The 15,321-nt window shown below is 51.4% G+C and overlaps 1 protein-coding gene across 6 annotated transcripts in view; it reads left to right on the top strand.

Annotated features, from left to right (window-relative positions):
* The first annotated feature begins 277 nt into the window (after positions 1-277).
* The window catches only part of PEMT (phosphatidylethanolamine N-methyltransferase), a 75,246-nt gene continuing 60,202 nt past the window's right edge, over positions 278-15,321 (top strand). For 2 of the 6 annotated variants that reach the window (XM_037068902.1, XM_037068903.1), the window contains exon 1: positions 278-706. In XM_037068902.1, coding sequence (XP_036924797.1) covers positions 644-706 — 63 coding nt within the window. In that variant the 5' untranslated portion in view covers positions 278-643. Of the gene's footprint in view, positions 707-731; positions 804-9,778; positions 9,936-10,001; positions 10,062-15,321 lie in introns of those variants that run through there. The other 4 variants (XM_037068908.1, XM_037068906.1, XM_037068905.1 and 1 more) reach the window with 4 other exon arrangements.

Below are 15,321 nucleotides of genomic sequence, written 5' to 3' on the forward strand. Positions count from 1 at the left end.
GAGTCAGCAAATACCTGATGAGTGAATGAAAGTGCAAGAGGTGTTTCTAGCTCGGACAAAGACCGTGGACGCCGCGAACGCAGGACCCCAAGTCCCCAGGAGTAGCCGGGAAAACGCGAACCTCAGACGAGGCGGGGGACTGGAGCCTGGGCCAAGGCGCAGGAGGCTGCGCCGGAAGCTGTTCATACCTACGACCTGCAGCCGCTGATCCTGCTGCCGCCGGCCAAAGACATGGACGCCAGGTCGGTTGGCAAGCAAGGAGCCCTAGGAGCCTGAGACCAAAGAGAAAAAGGGGGGACATCGAACCCAAAAGGGCACTGCCGCGAGCCCTCCTCGGAACCCGCAGTCGCTGCAGCATACGACTCTGGGAGTTGTAGTTCTCGGTTCCTGGAGAGGCCGGCGCGCGAGCTCCAGGAAAGTGGCGTGTCGCGAGGATGAAGAACTACATTTCCCAGAAGGGGGGGGAGGGGAGAAGTTGGGGTCACAGGGAAAGGGTCCCGGCCGGCGGCGCTTCCCGGGCGCAATGGGGCCGGTCCTGGGGGCGAGCGTCTGCCGCGAGGACCCCGCGTGGTCTGGCCAGAGGCGTTCCCCTGGTGGAGAGGATCTGGGGGCCCGGGAGCAGAGCCAATGAGCAGCAGAGCCAATGAGCAGCTCCCTAGCAGGGCCCGACTGCTGCGGAGGCCTCGACAATATCGACTTTACGAAGGTACTGAGCTCATTAGGCCGCGGGGAGTAACCGGAAAGGATTCCAGAGCGCCCGCGTACCCCGCGGGCCTACGGGCACCGCCCCCAACGCCTGGAGGGCGGGTCCCTCGTCACCAGGCAAACGGGGGCGGGGCCTAGTGCGGCTGCGAGCCTAGCGAGGGCTAGCGAGCGCACGTGTGAGCCTCGGGGACTATGTGAGGTCTCATAGTCAAGGGTTGTGATGCGAGTCACTGAGATTGTGAGTCTCTGAGAGTGTGTGGCTGGAGCTGCTCTGAGAGCGGTTCCGGGAGTCTGCGTGTGAATGTGATGACCAGCACACCCTTGTGACTGCACTTGTGTGAGTGTGAAGCAAGCATGCGTGTTTGGGAGTGTGGATGGTGGAAACATGCTGATGTGGGACCTGGAAGGGTCCCCGCTGCCATTTAACCCACAGGGCAGGAGGCTTGCTCTGTGCTGCGGATTATGGCCTGTTTCCTTGGTGGGCCGGTCGGGGAAGCATCTGGCCTGGGGTGGGGGGGTGCGGGGGCGGGGCGCCGAGCGGAGCGCATTCCTGGAGACCTAGCCAGCTGAGCTGGCGGTCATTTTGCAAGTCGTAGGCCACAGAGTTTGCCTTTTCATGGCGTCTCTCCCCTGGCTCCGGATTTCAATGATTTCCTCCTTCCTGCATTTTCTGTTAGATTTTGCATTTACCTTTTTCATCAATCAGCCACTCTCCATGGACCCCTAAGATGTATCTCTGTTCCAAGCAGCCTTTAATCTAACTAGGTTCCCTCTCTCAGTGAATCTAACATTCATTCCCTCTCTTCATTCATTTATACAGCTGATCCTTACTGAGAATCTAGCTGGGAGTCTGTTGGGGCCAGCTGTCATTGAGCTTCATGTTAGTGAGGGAGACAATGAGCCTGGAAACAGGACATTTTCTGAAGGAGATAAAACTGGTCCATGTTTTAGGGAGTAGCTGATGGGAGGTGGGATTAAAATCCCCTGATAGTGGTTTCCTGTCTGTGAGGGGTGGTCTGAAATCTGCATGATGAGCCAGCCAGTGGGACCAGAGGCTCTGGGTGCGGGTCAGTGGGGTAAGGGCTCAGGGGAGGAAGTACTGCTCCTGGCATGAAGAGAAGGCGAGCTCAAGGCTGGAGGGAGTCAGGACTGGCGGAAGTGGATGGGTGGGAAGCAGAAGAGAGGAAGATGTCATTATTATTATTATTATCATCATTATTATTCTTTAGTAAATTCTTCCTTAGGAATAATATGCAATCAGATGAGTGAAAGATCACATGGGTACAGCTCAGGCATCTCACAAGGTGAACGAACCTTCCCATGGAAAGAGCACGGGGATCAAGTTGGATCATCACCACCTGCAGGGAGCCAATCTTGGGGGATGATTGTATTGATGACATTCTTAGCACCTTAAATTGTAAATGGCCTTTAGAGAACCTCTGGATGTGCATGGTCAACGGTGGGACTGTGATTCATGTTTCCATCACAGCAAAGCTCAGATGCAAAGGGCACTTGGAATGCCAAAGAGGGACCTTGGGCATTGCCTGGCTCAGGTGGACACTTCGTGGGCTAGTGACTCCATGTGGAAGAGGGGCTCACCATTAACCTGAGGTGGGGACGCTTTCCAGCCACCAGGGAGGATGCAGGAGCCAGGGGCCCCTGGCAGCCCCGGTGGTGCATTAGGGCCCTGCCTCCGGGCGTCTGAGCAAGGCCTGTGTTCCAGATTTAGAAGAGGGCGGTGAGGATCAGCCACGGGAAGGAGAAGATTAACTCGGTGTTTGCTTCTTTGCCCTTTTCTCTGGAGCCCGATGGGCCTCTGCGGCTGGAGAGACCTGGGACAGGCCACCGTGACCTTAGTTGACTAGTGTTTCCTTCTTTCCACTGCTGCCCCTGTTGGTACAGTTAAGCTTCCTGTTGCCAAGGGATTTCCCTTCAAAAAAGTAAAATGACAACACACAGCATTATGTATTTGTTTCATGTGGTAGCTCTCCTCCCTCCTCAGTGAAAATCTTTGGTTTTAAAGGATGTCAGCTGCTGGCCTGAGTGATCTTCGAGGTTCTTCACCCCGTGGGCAGCTGAGCTGCAGGATCTCAGTGTGCCAGCTCAGAGCTACCTAAGAGCAATACAGTGTCACATTTATAATTTAAATGTACCTAGTAGCCACATTTTAAAAGGTAAAAAGAAATTAGGTTAGTTTTAGCACACTTTATTTAACCCAGTATATCAAAAATACCATTTTGTCATGTGACACTCTGAGTACTCAGTGACCACATGTAGCCAGTGGCTACCATGTTGTACCAACCAGTGCACCTGTTGGGTGCAGTGTCCTTAACCAGTTATCTTCTGGACTTGTATCATTTGGTACAGAATCAGTTTTGTTTTTAGCTTTAAAAAAATCACCTGTTGGGGTGTTGAGTGTACCTGCTCTAGCCTCATGGTCCAAGGCTCTTTTTCCCCTCACCACCATGGAATTCCAGACCCTTAGTCCTCAGCTTGGCAGCAGCATGAAGCAAGCTGACTGATGGGTGGGTGGGAGCAGGTACTGTCAACTTGCTGTGCATAGTCAGGAGCCCCTCTAGGACTTAGAAGATGACTCTAGAGGGGCTGGGAGGTGCTGGCTGCTTGAAGAACCCAGGCTGTCAGGACACAGTCAAGGTGGATCCCCTTTATGCTCATGTATCATTAGGTTCCTCTTCCATGTGGACTTACCTGGTCTTGTGAGCAAATGGGTGGTGTCAGTCAGTGTAGGTGTCGAGAGGTACACTACAGTTTCTTCATCTATAAAATGGAGATAGGAATGGGGCTGTGATCAGGATCAAAATGAGATGAGGATGCAGAGGAGCTTTATGAGTTGTAAGGTGCCTCCTACCTGACAGTGGTCTTCAGATGGCAATGACCCTGCATTCAGGAAGCTTCAAGGTCGTTTGTAATGTGGGAGGCAGATATGGGATATCTTGATCGCCTTTTGGGCCAAGATATTTGTCTACTGGACGAATTGTTTTTAAAAGTCTTTTTATTTTTATTTTTTAGATTTTATTTATTTATTTTTAGAGAGAGGGGAAAGGAGGGAGAAAGAGGGAGAGAAACGTCAGTGTGTGGTTGTCTCACATGTGCCCTACTAGGGACCTGGACCACAACCCAATTTCTGGACCAGGCATGTGCCCTGACTGGGAATCAAACTGGTGACCCTTTGGTGCACAGGCCAGCACTCAATCCACTGAGCCATACTAGTCAGGGCAGTTTTTAAAAATCTTTTGGTGTTATCACTTTAGGTGGAATAAATATACCCTATTGTATTGGATGACTCATTTTGTGAGGTTCTCAAGGACATCGTTTTTTGTTTTCAGTATTTTTTGGACTAGAGTTCAGACAGCAGGGCAGGGCTCCCCTCTGCCTAACCTTGGGGACAGTCCCTTCAGCTCCTGCAGCCTCAGTCTCTCCTGAGCCCATCCTGGCTTGTCCTTAGTTGTCTGTGAAGATGGTGAATTGTGGGGGCAACTTTGTCAGCAAGTCCCCCAATGCGCCACAGATGAAAGTGAAACTACCAAGACATGATCTGCTTGGGGAGGAGAGGTGGTCACTCTCTCACAGGAGAAGGACCAAGAACCTCTTCTTCAACAGCTTTTATTGGGTTGTAATATACAGGAAAATAGGTAAAGCTCATCAATCAATGTCAGGCGGCAAGGATCAAACAATAGATAACATTTCAAAGAAATCTGAGGCCTTAGTCTCAGTCAGTGTCTGTCAGATAAGGGGATTGCAAGACCTTTGGGAGACATACTCATTTCCTGCTCTGACCCTTATCATATGAGTGAAAGCACTCTTAGCAAAGCAGGCTTCACAGGACTTTAGGAACTCTTTCTTATGCCCGATCACCATGGAACCCCTTCGAGCAGGCAAAGGGCTGGACTGCCTTCCCAGTCATAGGTTTTTAGGCTTAAGTGGATTAGAGCCAAGAAGCGCTTCTCCCAGGTGGAAATGGGGACCCAGGCTATGTCAGAATAGCCAGGGGTGGGGGGTGAGGGTCCATCACTCCGTCTTCAATCCAGCCCCCCGAGTCCTTCCTTGAGGGCCTCCCAAGTGATCTTGTCTGGCTTACGTTGCCCTCTCTCTGAGGGGTCTTACCTGTCACTGACTAACCGACCAAGCATTGGGGGCAGAGATGGATGAAGCAGAAGCAGTGCTGCTGCCAGGGAGATGAACTTTGTCTCCTTAGTGGCTCACAGTCCGGAGGTTGCTCAGTCAGCCTTAGCCATGGGGGGTAGTTACAACTCCTGAAACCAGGCAGAGCGGTTCCCAACAGTGAATGACATTGATGTTTCATTTGTCAGACCAGCTCTGCATTCCTGGTATGACATCCACTTTGTCCTGACATGTTATCCTGTGGATGTATTACTAGGTTTGATTTACTGTTACTGTATTGAGGGTTTTGGTGGCTGTGTTCATGAGGAATACAGTTTATAGTTTTCTTATAGTGTCTTTGTCTGGTTTTAGTATTAAGGTAATGCTGGCCTCTTAATGTAAGTTGGGCGGTGGACTCTCTTCTGTATTCTGAGAGAGATTTTGTGGAATTGGTGTTGGTTGCTCCTTAAGTATTAGGTAGAATTCATCTAATGACACCTTCAGGGCCCGTGAGTTCAATTCCTTTACTAGCTACATGACTGTGTCTTCTTGAATAAATTTCAGTAGCTTGTGTCTTTCCAGGATGAGCCATTTCGTCAGAGCCATTGAACTGTGGGCGTGAGCTGGTTCTTTAGTGTACCCCCTTACCCTGTGACGTCCAAGGAGTTGTGCGAGGCCCCACCTTTAGTCCCGGTGTTAGTGATTTCTGTGTTATTTCTCCTTGGTCAGTGTGGCTAGAGGTTTATTGACTTTATTTTTTCCCAAAGAACAAGTTTTGAGTTTGATTTTTCCCCTCTAGTTTTCTCTTTTCAATTTGATTGATTTGGGGTCTTTTTTCCTTCTGCTTACTTTGAGTTTATTTTACTCCTCAATTTCTTAATTTCTTAAGGACAAAGCTTATGTTACCGATTTGAGACTTTTCTTCTTCATTAATATAAGCTACACATTTTCCTCTTAACCTTGTATCCCACAATTTCTGATATGTTGTGTTTTCATTTCATTCAGTTCGAAATACTTTCAAATTTCCCTTTAGACTTCCTCTTGACCCATGGATTATTATACTTTAATAAGTATCTTTCTGTTATTGATTTCTTTTAAAAAATTTTTAATAGCCCTGGCTGGTGTAGCTCAGTGGATTGAGCGCAGGCCTGTGAACCACACGATCGCAGTTCAATTCCCAGTCAGGGCACATGCCTGGGTTGCAGGCCAGTTCCCGGCAGGGGACTCACGAGAAGCAACCTTTCATTGATATTTCTCTCCTTCTCTCCTTCCCTTCCCCTCTAAGGATAAATAAATAAAATCTTTTTAAAAAGTAAAAAAAAATTCTAATATATTTTATTAATTATGCTATTGCAGTTGTCCCATTTATTTTTCTCCTTTTTATTCTCATCCGCCCTGTACCCCCTCCCATCTGCCTCCCCTCCCCCACCTCAGTTCATGTCCGTAGGCTGTATAAATCAGTTCTTTGGCTTCTCCATTTCCCATTACTATTCTTAACCTGCCCCTGTCTATTTTGTACCTACCATTTATGCTTCTTATTCCTTGTACCTTGTATCTTTGTACCTTTTCCTCCATTCTCCCCCTTTCCCTTCTCTGCTGATAACCCTCCATGTGATCTCTATTTCTGTGAATCTGTTCCTGTTCTAGTTGTTTGCTTTGTTTTTGTTTTTTAAGGTTCAGTTGTTAATACCTATGAGTTTGTTGTCATTTTACTGTTCATATTTTTGATCTTCTTCTTTTTCTTAGACAAGTCCCTTTAACATTTCATATAATAAGGGCTTGGTGATGATGAACTCCTTGAACTTGAACTTATCTGAGAAGCACTTTATCTGCCCTTCCATTTTCAATGAAAGCTTTGCCAGATAGAGTAATCTTGGATGTAGGTCATTGCCTTTCATGACTTGGAATACTTCTTTCCAGCCTCTTCTTGCCTGTAAGGTCTCTTTTGAGAAATCCACTGACAGTCTGAGGGGAACTCCTTTGTAGGTGACTGTCCCCTTATCTCTTGCTGCTTCTAGGATTCTCTCCTTCATTTTAATCTTGGCTAATGTAATGATGATGTGCCTTGGTGTGTTCCTTCTTGGGTCCAACTTCTTTGGGACTCTCTGAGCTTCCCGGACTTCCTGGAAGTCTATTTCCTTTGCCAGACTGGGGAAGTTCTCCTTTATTATTTGTTCAAATAAGTTTTCCACTTGTGGCTGTCTCTTTTCCCCTTCTGGTACCCCTATAATTCGGATGTTGGAATGTTTAAAGATGTCCTGGAGGTTCCTAATCCTCTCCTCATTTTTTTGAATTCTTGTAACCTCACTTGTTTCTGTTTGATCATTTCTTCCTTTCTTCTGGTCCACCCCCTTGATTTGAGTCCCAGTTTCCTTTCCATCAGTATTGGTTTCCTGTGCATTTCCCTTCATTTCAATTAGTTTAACCTTCATATGTTCCTCTAATTTGTGACTATAATCAACCAGTTCTGTGAGCATCCTGATCATCAGTGCTTTGAACTGTGCATCTGAGAGGCTGGCTATTTCTTGGTTGCTTTAGAGTTATCGGCTCTGGGGCTTTGAGTTCTTCTTGAGCCATATTTTGGACTGTTCGTGCCTGTTATATAGGAGGAGCAGAGCCCTAGGTGTTCACCAGGGCCAGGCAACTCAGTGGCTGGGTTGTGATGCTGTATGTTGGGGCGGGGCCAAAGGAAAGCAAAGGCGGGCCCCCTCTGCTGCCTCCTGCCACCACCATGGGCCCTGCTGTCCGTCCCACTGCGCGCAAATGTGCAACCGAGGTCAGCCCGCTGCTGGGTTCGCCCCTGGGGCCTGCTTAGTCCATCTCACTGCTCACTTCCCTGCTGGTTTATCTGCGCACGAATGTGTGACCACAGCCAGCCCACTGCCCCGAGCCCTCACTGGGTCAGCCCGACGCCAGGCTGCCTGGGCACCTGGGGTTGAGGGATCTTTCCTACCTGTCCCTACTCCGGTGCTGGCTCTGCCCCTTTTACCGGTGGGGTTGAACGGTTTGTTGTTGTCGGATTTCCGTTTAGTTCAATTTTCTGTTCTTTGGCTGCGTCTTTGTTCTCCAAACCTTCTCCTTTGGGAGAAGGCACAGTGTTTCCACCTATGCCTCCATCTTGGCGGAAGTCTTAATCTTTAATATTTAAATGCAATACTTGTTCTGGCCCAGAATGTGCCTCTCTCGGTGAGGGTTCTGTGTGCATCTGAGAAGAACATGCCCTCTACCCTTGTCCTGGGCATTCTGTCAGCATCAGTTGGTCCATGTGCTTGGTGTTTAGGCTAATGCCAGTGTTTTGCCTTTCACTCTGTCAGTCACTGAGAGAGGAGTGTTGAGGTCCCTGACTATAAACTGTGAATTTGTCTGTTTCACCTTTTAGTTCTGTAAGTTTTTATGTCAGGTGTTAGCCTCAGTTCTTTAACCTAAGAAGTGGGCATGATTCCCAGAATTGCTGCATGGACTGAATACCATCGTCCTAATAGCTAATGTGTCCCAAGCTCCTCTGGTGCCAGATGCTATGCTGAGTGCTTCCCTGTATGATCTCATTTAATCCTGAGAGTCCCGTGAAGGAGGTGCCACTGTTGTTCAAATCTTACAGAGGACATGTGACATGCCAAAGCTTAAAAAGAGTGTCAGGCATGGGCAGTCTGGGGCAGACTTTGTTCCAGGACTGTCCTCTGCCATTAGAGCCCTTGCAGGATTGGACACCCAGTAACTTTCAGGTGAAGGTCAGCTGGCTTATTGTTATTATTGCCTTTAACTCATAATGTGTATCTAAGTAAACATGCTCAGTGGTGCTGACCTAGTGGGGCCTGTTGGGGCCCTTGAGGGTGGCTGGAAGGGAAGGATCTGCAGTTCACAATCCTGGGGGGAAGAAGGGAGAGGGGAACCTGGGGGAGAAGACGAGGACTTTGAGAAGTACAGGACCACTCCCAGGGAGGCGGCCTGCTTGGGCCCCATTGCTTGGGGAGCATGGGTCCTCAGAGCCTTTTGCCCATAGCCCTGGACATAGCTGTTGAGTGAGGAAGAATGAGTAAACAACCTTCCCTGTCCTGAAGGGAGATGTGGATTTAGGGAATTGGAGCAGTTGCTGGCTGTTTCTTTTTATTGTGGGATATAGGGACACTCCGAAGCTCTGTTTTTCCAGAAGGTGTCTGCAGTGGGTCACTGTCACGTTGTGACATCTCAACAAGCCTCCTGCCCGAAAGGGGTTTGCAGGGCATGCCTGACCTTCACCTCCAGCATGGGGCCACGCTGCCTGGGTCAGTGTCCTGTCTCTGGCTTTTCCTGAGGTTCCATGGATTCCTGGGGGCCCTTCCAGAAGGAGCGGTGTGATGCCTGTCTGATTAAGCAAACAGAGGGAGGGGACACAACAGCCTGGGCCCTAGAAGCACCCTCTGAACCTTGTGTTTTCACACCTGTTTTCCCCTCTGTCCAGTATGTGACCTTGCGGGGACAGTCTTGTCACCCTGGACTGCAACTGGTCACAAGAGACCTGCCTGTGTCTTGTAGGGTGGAATATCCTGATCCCAGCCCATGTGGGGCCTGGCTGGCGACCTTCTGTGGAGTCAGTGCTCCTCCACCCCAAAGCAGGGTGGGAAAGTGAGATCGGAGAGCTGCCTTAGGGTGCAATTTCTTCAAGGAAGAAGACTTTGACACATTTACTCTTAGTCTGGTCCAGGCGCAGGGCTCCTAACCAAAAGTTGTCCAGTGCCTGTTGTCCGAATCAACTGAGAGTGCCAGGGCATGTCGGGTTCCCTGGGAGAGGCGGGGGGGCTGTGGTTCCAAAGATGTCTCTCACAGCGATGGAGGGTCTTGCTGGATGACCCTGTCCTCTTGGGCCCCCACCCCCACACTTCTTCCTGCCCTTTGGTCTCTCTGGTATGTGGATCTTACTTGTGATCAATGTGATGACTCTCTGGGCTCCAGCTGTTTATTTAGATGTCACAATGTGACCCTGGGTGCTGCTGACCTGCGGAGGTCACTTCCTGGAGTGTTCTCAAATCCCTCAGTAGAGTGAACCTGCCCCGAGCCACTTCCTTACCAATCCAGGGGGCTGCAGTAGCCAGGCCTGTCCGCCGGACCACAGGGAGCCCTTCCTGATTGCGGTAGGTAGTTAGGTAGCGCCTCTCCGATTCAGGCCTGGAGAGCTCTGCAGTCTATGGCCTCAGAGGAGGTTCTCTTCCTAGAGTTACGGGGCAGAAGAAAGCCAGGGTCTCTGCTACTTTAATAAGGTTGGAATGGAGAGGGGGTGGGGGGGTACTTCCCTTGGTGATGGCTGCTCACAGGCCTGCAGGGCAGCTGAGGGACCTCCTGCTCTGCTTCTGTCTGACCTTGTGGTGGGTTCTCTTCTGCCAGGCCAGTTACAGGTTTTGAGGTGCGTTTTATCTGGAGGGGGAAGTCTGCAGGAGCTCATCTCTGCTGCCCGGAATCTTCTGTGGGCCGTGACTCATTCTGTTTTCCTGAGCAGGCCTCTCCGGGCAACAGAAATCCCTGCCACTGTCCAGGGTGATGGGAGTACCTGATACTTTCCTCCCACCAAGGCAGGTTGACCCCAGGGCACTGGGACCCCAGTGGGCGGGAGGCAAGGTTTCAGTTTTGACCCACTCCGTCCTAATTGAGAGGCCTGCCTGGATGTCGGTGACTGCTGTCTTCAGACAGTGCCAGCTGGTCAACCTGTTGGTTCCTCCGTTTCCCTCCTGTCTTTGCTCCCACGAAAGATGAAAGAAGCACATTTCTTCTTTCTCATTTGCCTGGTCTCCTTGGGACTTTCATCCCTGTCCCTTTGGCAGCGGTGGCTCTAAGTCCTGACCGATAGCCCATTTTCTGTCAGGAATCTGGAAGGGCTGGGCTAGCCAGGCGGGCTCTGCTCTCAGCCTAGATCTGGGGCTTCTCCCAGCCCCTGGTCTTCTTATCAGCAAAGTAGATGAAATCGTAGTGCATTTCTTCCTGGGTGGCTGAGAAGACTGCTTGAGATGAGGTATGTGAACTTGGTACTTTAAGTGAATGCTCACTGGTCTTGTGAACTGGCAGGCTCAGCATCTGCTGAGTAACACTGAATTGAATTCTTGAAACTATCGTAAGCGTTTGAGAGGATAGTGTGTGCTCCGAGGGCCTGTGGCGAAATGGGGGGCAGCACTCCCAGCTCCCAGGGTTGCTGGGTGCCAGTGCTCTGTTCCCGAGGTGTGACCCACACCTGGTGAAGGCACAGTCCTCTGTGCCCCCTGGGGGAGGTCTGACAAACGAGCACTCTGGCTGCCCAGGCTCCGTCACCACAGAGAGTCCCCTGTGCCCCTGCCGTCAGTACCCAGCCTCACTCCCTGGGCAACCACTGTTGGGGAGCTGCACCTCCTTAGACCCCCTGAACCATTTGCCCAGCTTTTTCCTTCCTGCTGCTGTTCACAGGGCTGGGTTCCCAGTTGGCCACCCTTTGCACCCTCTACCCAGCTGGATAGGACTCTGTCTACCCCTCACACTTGACCCTCCCTCCTCTTGTGTAGAGACCCAGAGCTGAGGGTACACAGGGTTTGCCTGGGTCCTTGAGCAGGTAGGTGTACATGCCCCAAGCCAGCCCCTGGCCCCCACCAGGACACAGGGAGGCATGGTAAAGACCAGAGAACCCTGAGATAGTGTAGGCTGTGGGACGCCAGTGGGGCCTGGAGAGCAGGCCTTCAGGGCTGTGAACCTGGGCCTCAGGTGCTGTTTCACAGCATGAGGTGCTGAGGACTTGAACTGTAGCGCACAGGCTTGTTGGGCAGTGGCGGGAGAGTGTTCTACTCCTCTCTGCTTGGTGAGAACCGGACCACAGCCAGCTGTACACCCTGACTGCGGGGGCAGTTTTCACCATTGAACTCAGCTGCTTGATTGTGTTCAAGGGCAGGAGGATGGGGAATAGAGGAGTCGGGCTTAGCAGAATGATGTCCTGCCAGGACTCTCCTTGAAGGGGGCGTCTGGCCAACCATAAAGTCCTTGTCCATGGAATTGCCATTAAAACCCCATGGGACTCTTAGTGCTGAGTCAGCAAGTGGCAGGAAGCTCCTTGCTCCAGGGAGCTTCCAGGTTGCTGGCCCTGAGACTCAGGGGATGTGTCCAGGCCCTCAGACCCTTTGTGGGGAGCTGCTGGTTGGTGGGGACTCCTGGATTCTGAAGTTGAGGAATGGGGGTAACGGTGCCTGAGTGTGGGCTGAGATCATCCCCAAACACCATGCACCTAGATGCACACCCCAGGAACAGGCAGGTCACAATTGGGGTGACCTGCCTTCAGTAGATTCCAGCCCTGGGGTTTCTAAGCGCATGCGGGGGCCCTGCCCTCTCCTTGGTCTGGCCCTCCCACCTCTTGTCAGTGCTTGTGAACATTGCTGAATCTCTCAGCTTTAGAGATACCATAAAAATAAATATTTGTGAAGCACAGTGCCTGGGCAGCTGGTGACTCTGACCGCGCCTCCTGAGTCCAGCGGGGTCTGCTGTCATTCTCCGCTGCCCGCCTGCAGAATGCTCAGAGTGGCCCCTGGACAGTTCGTGCCTCCTGGGGAAAGCCAGAGGGAGGGGACCGCAGTCCCAGGAGCACAGGTGGCCAAGCTGGAGGGCTGCTCAGAGCCGTGCCTTTTGCTCCTGAGTTTTACTGGTGATTGAATGAGGATCACTGTTTGCTTAACAAACATTTCCCCTTTGTGTCAGGCAGAAGATACAAAAGGTGGGGTAGAAATGGCCCCTTGCCCAGAGAGCAATTGCAGGGACAGATAATCAGATATTTGTAATGGGTGCGCACTAAGGAGACAAAGGAGGGTGCCATGGGTGAGGGTGGAGGAAATGCTCCCGCTGAGTCTTGAAGGGTGAGCACTAGTTTGCTGGGGGAAGTTACAGAGGGAGAGAAGTTACTTCAGACACCTGTATAAGCCATTGGGAAGTGTGCAGCGTGCCATGTTTGGTATGGGTGAAGGGGTAGGGCAGGAAGGCTGGCAGGTAGAGTGAATCCTCATCTGTCAGTGAGTGCTGAGAGCAGTGAGCCCTGGGTTGGTGAGGAGGTGGATACTGGGCTTGGCAGAAAGTGGGGCTTGTGGGCATCATCCTGAGGGCCACTGGATGTGCCGGCGTGTCGAAGAGGGGAACTGTGGGATCGCCACAGACTGAATCTGTGAATGAGGCAGGGACAGCAGCAAGGTGGGTTTGGGTTGCTGGGGGTAGAAGGGGCAGAGATGGGTGTGACTGCCTGCCGAGGAGCATCTGCTGTCACTCCTCTGGGGTGGCCGAGCAGGACCAGAGCAGGGCTCCGTGTGGTTTCCCAGGCCGGCTTTCCTCCTCGAAGGTCCTCCCTATGGACAGGGCCTTGCAGTCAGACATGCTTAAAAAATGTGTCTTACCAGATAGAAGCCAGAATGTCCATTGGTTCAGCCCCTGGGGTCTTGAGGCTTTGGGGCTGTGGTGCAGATGTCCCTAGCTCAGTTCTGAGGCTTGTTCCAGTTGCTTGTCTTCAAGAGTGGCTACACCCTGCCTGGTGTGTTCTCTAGGGGAACCTGAAGCTTCCTGCCATGGTCCTGGGCTTGGTGAGGCCCAGCTCTGAGAGCTGCCAAGTCGCTGCAGCTCTGGCGGAGGCCAGGGTACTGCTGGGACGAGACAGAAGGAGCTGGAAGGCCCAGTGTGGTTTGCAGGCCTGCCCAGTGGGCATTGGCAATGCCCACAGTGGGCCCAGAGGCCGCAGTCAGCCTGGGGCAAGGCTGTGCACCTAGCACCCCTCCTCACTGTAGGCTGAGTGGTTCTTTTGTCACTCATTCATTAATGCACTCGGAGCTCCTGTGGTCACGTTCCCTCAGTCATTTTGCTCTAGTGGTGCACCTTCTGTGCCTTTGTCAATTCGTTCATTCCTCACGCGCTGTTAGGTTGGTCTGGATTAGAGTGCTTCTCTCTGCATAGCTCCACAGACAGGTGAAGTTTGCTCTTGAGAAACACAGGCTGATGGGAGAGGAGGCCCACACAAGTGAAGGACATGCTAGGCCACATCCTCCACACTTAGTGGCTTTCTGGAATCATACTATTGTCACACCCAGCAGTGTCTGGACGGCAGGCCGAGTTAGGCCAGAAGAAGGTCCTGGTGGTGTGCATGGTGTGGGGGCTGCTGCTTGTTCCCTGGCTCAGGGCTGTGGGGCAGACCTGGTCAGGGACTTCATCTCCTCCCCTCCGAGTGGGAGACAGATGCTTGGGGAAGAAGACACCATGAAAATAGACATTGTGGGCAAGATGGGAACTCCGATAGACTTAGACTTATTTTCCTTGACTTGCATATGGAGAGTGACCAGAATGCTTTCAGTGCTCTGGGCCTCTAACACCCTCTCTAACAAGAACAAGAGAAGTACAAGGGTAATGGGGGAGGTGTCTTAGGTTTTTAAAGAAAGAAATCAATGCTGAAAGAGTTGAGCTCTTCTCCCCTCTGGTCCCTAATGGCAGGGCTCTCAGCTGTGGGCACTTCTGTCCCTTGGGACATCCAGGCATGTCTGGAGACAGTCTTAGTTGTCGCTACTGGGGGAAGCTGCCCGAATGGAGTTGGTGGGGGCCGGGGTGCTGCTGAGCACCGCACTGTGCAGGGGCAGCCTGCCACCGTGCCCTGGGGCCCCGGCCCGCAGTGTGGGGGACCAGTGGCCCTGCTCCAGACACAATGAACTCTGTGTTGCACGCCACTCTTTAAATGCATAGGGAAAGAATATTTAGTCCATGTGGTTGGATGTTGCTCTGTAAACATGTGATGCATCCTCTAGAGATTCTGCAGCTCGCCCTCTCCGGTCGGCGTGCCACGCCGATGTGTGAGTGCAATTTGTTTGCAACTCTGTAGCTTACCTGCTTTAGGGATGGGCTGCACTGTATTTTTCTGTCCTTCCATAGATGGACATTGTCTTTCTCTTTTTAAATTGAAGAGCAAACCCTTACTAGAAATCCGTACCCCTGTTTCCTCCCTCTCCCATATCCCTGCCTCGCCAGCACAAACAACTGGGTGCTTGATGTCCGCTTTGAAAACTTTAATCACTCTGACAGGCAGAAGCCATCGCCTGTCCCTGGCTCTGAGAGGTGGCCTGCTGCATACTCAGTGTAGCCTGCTGCAATCGTGCAGTTCATTTGTCTTCCAGGACTTGACTTTTTTACTTCTTATAGCTGAGATTCCTTATAATTGTAGTGCATTCATTTTCCCCTGTTATTTAATGTTGCACACAGTGAACATACTGTCATGTAAAAATTCCATTCTCCCACTGATAGATAAATGGGCTGTTTCCAGTTTAGTATTATTTCAGGCAAGGCTGCTGTGAACCCTGTTGTGTACGTGTGCGAGCATTTCTCCAGGGTACACACCCAGGAGGGGAAGCACATCTGTTTTGCGAAGGGGCCGTACAGACGCATGCTGTAAGTGCCCCGGCCAGCTCTTCTGTCAGGACAGACCCTCGCAGCATTCACTCCAGTGGGCTGTGCCTTTGTTTACCTTGCCAGGCGCTCATCATGGCCACTGGTTAT

This window comes from Sturnira hondurensis, unplaced genomic scaffold, assembly GCF_014824575.4.
Source record: "Sturnira hondurensis isolate 20B ecotype Veracruz unplaced genomic scaffold, ASM1482457v3 Scaffold0018097, whole genome shotgun sequence".
NCBI lineage: Eukaryota > Metazoa > Chordata > Mammalia > Chiroptera > Phyllostomidae > Sturnira > Sturnira hondurensis.